Source organism: Gracilinanus agilis, unplaced genomic scaffold (genome assembly GCF_016433145.1).
Source record: "Gracilinanus agilis isolate LMUSP501 unplaced genomic scaffold, AgileGrace unplaced_scaffold50156, whole genome shotgun sequence".
Lineage (NCBI taxonomy): Eukaryota > Metazoa > Chordata > Mammalia > Didelphimorphia > Didelphidae > Gracilinanus > Gracilinanus agilis.
Window position 1 is genome coordinate 1 of NW_025384862.1, and position 2,612 is coordinate 2,612.

Consider the following 2,612-nt stretch of genomic DNA (forward strand, 5'->3'; position numbering starts at 1 on the left):
CGAAGGAGAGATACAGAGGGAGGGAGGGAGGGAGAGCCCAGGGCTGGGGACCCCAATGTGGTCCCCCTCCTCCTCCCAGCCCCCTCCCACCTGGCGGATGTCCCAGTTGACATTCCACTGACGCATGTTGCTGAAACGCCAAGTCTTGATGACGTCACCCACAGCCAGGTCGATGCGGATCAGGCGGTTGTTGGCGATGCCCAAGATCTCATCCTTCCTGCTGCCCTTAAACCTGGGTGGGGGGGGGCCTAGCTCAGCATCTGGCTGGGGGTGGGGGCAAGGTGATCACTGGAGACAACGCAGGACCTCCACATAGCAGGGGACCTTAGTGCCATCGTCCCATCCCTGACAGATGATCATCCAGTCTCCATTTGAAGACCTCCAGGGATGGGGAGCTCACTACCTTCCCAGACGGCCCAGGCCTCTTTCAGTTGGAAGTCTTCCATCCCCCATGGCCTGCCTCAGACTCAGGCGTGCCTTCTGTAGCCCCTGCCCTTAGTTCTTGGCTTTGCCCTGTGGCACCAACCCCAAGTCTGACCCCTCCTGTCTCCCCACTGCCAGGCTCAGCATCCCCGGCCCCTTCTGTTCCTCCTTCTGTGCCCTTCACTCCAGTTGAGCCCTTTTGGATGGACACTTTCCAGTTTATCCAAGTTATTCCTAAAATGTGGCTCCCAGACTGGAGCAGGACAGGCGACACTGGCATCATCCTTCACCCTTCGTCGTCCTGGAGACTCTCCCTAGGATGCCGTCACTTTTACTAGAGCCCCATTATTGAGACACTTAGCGCTTGTGGGCCCCTGAGACCTCCAGATCATTTTCCCACATGTGTACCTTTAGTGAGCGCTGCAGGGTGTGGAGGTGGCACCCCACACCCGCTCCTAGGTTGTTGGAGGCAGAGCGGACGCAGCCAAGGGACCACTTGCTCCGAGCCTCACAGAGAAGGGGTGACTACTGAGGGGAGCCCGGGTACCTGACAATGAAGTAGGAGATGCCAAAGTCCGGCAGGGATTGCCAGGCCTGGATGAAGCGGAGCTTGGCCTCCGACAGAGAGAGCTGGGCCACGTTCTGATGTGCCTCCAGGATCCGCGGGGTCAGCTGTGAAAGAGCGAGGGGACTTCAGAGCTGGGAAGAAGCCTCATTTTACAGATGAGGAAACTGAGGCAGGGTTACATAGGAAGCTTTGGAAGTGGGAGTCAAAGAACCCAGGCTTTCTTCCCTCAAGCCTCGGGCTCTGTCCACTAGCCCCTGCAGGGGTCCCTTTCTTTGAGCCTCCAGTCTTTAGACCTGGGCTGCCCACAAAGTGCTGCTCTCGGCATGTGTGTGCACGTGGGACCTTCATCGACTTGGGCAAAGGTCCCGGAGTGGGATTGTGGTCCTGGAGGGAATTGGGTGGCTTTTCTTAATTCCCCAGGACAGGCCGGTCCAGCATAGCCCCACCAGCGAGGCATGGCTATTCCCGTTTCCTGCTAGTCCCCATCTTTGCTGTGATGACAGCCCGTTAGATGGAAAGAAGATTAAACCTCAGACTAGTTCCGATTTGCATCTCTTAGCGATTTGGGTAAATTTCCCGGAGGATTAGGGATGGTTTGCATGTTTCCTCCCCTTTAGTCACTTCTCTCCTGGGATCCCGTGTTTTTGCCCACTTTTCCTCTTTGCTCCCCAGTCCACCTCTCGTGGGTCGTGTTACTCTGTCCAGAGCAGGCCCCCCGACCCCCCGGGGTACACACCTGTTTGGCTTTTAGCTTCCTCTGGAATCGAGGGGCAACGAGACCATGAGGGTTAAGGACCTCCCCACTGGCGTCAGGGCCCTGGGGGTTGGCGGGGTCAGTCCCTCCGCCTCCCCCTGTCCGCTGCAGGCTAAGGAAGGCCAAGATGCCCTGCACCTCGCTCTGGTAGCTGCTATCTGCCATGGTGCGCCCCTTGGAGGCCAGCCTGCAGCCAGCCATCCACTGGGCATATTGTTGCTCCTGCAAAATAACGGTATTGCAGGGCTCGTGAAACTCGGGCACTCTCCACAACCCCCTTAGCACCATCCCGAGCTCCTCCTGTGCTACTCACGTCTTGGCAACGCAGGTAGAGCTCACTCATGCCCTCTGGCGAAGGCACCAAGAGCTTGATGCAGAATTTCTGCCCAGAGACATTGACATCAGGTACCACCTCACAGCCTGGGCAAAACATGAGAGCAGAGCTGATGAGAGGGGCAGCATAGCGGGGAAGAGGGTGGATTGGATGGCGAGAAAAAGGGCAAGAAGACACCAGAGGAACCTTTTCCTTCCTTCCTTCCTTCCTTCCTTCCTTCCTTCCTTCCTTCCTTCCTTCCTTCCTTCCTTCCTCCCTCCTCCTTCCCTCACTACCTCCTCCTTCCTTCCTTCCTTCCTCTTTCTCTCATTCTTTCTTTTTCCTTCTCTCTTTCTCTCCTCTCCTTTCTTTCTTTCTCTTTAACTCCTCTCCTCTCCTTCTCTTTCTCTCATTCTTTATCTCCTCTCCTCTCCTCTTTCTTTCTCTTTCTCTTTTTCTTTTTCTTTCTCTTTCTCTCCTTTCTTTCTTTCCTTCCTTCTTTCTTTCTCTCTCCTCTTTCTTTCTTTCTTTCTTTCTCTTTAACTCCTCTCCTC

The 2,612-nt window shown here is 55.7% G+C and overlaps 1 protein-coding gene across 1 annotated transcript; it reads right to left on the reverse strand.

The window, feature by feature from the left end:
• Window positions 1–51: 51 nt before the first annotated feature.
• On the reverse strand, window positions 52–2,314 carry LOC123255694 (fermitin family homolog 3-like; the record flags this gene model as incomplete). Its single annotated transcript, XM_044684447.1, has 4 exons — window positions 2,059–2,314; window positions 1,728–1,967; window positions 971–1,095; window positions 52–232 (listed from the first exon to the last, which is right to left on the reverse strand). Coding segments are annotated over exons 1-4 (666 nt in total), but the record flags the coding sequence as incomplete, so codon positions are not given.
• Window positions 2,315–2,612: the final 298 nt, after the last annotated feature.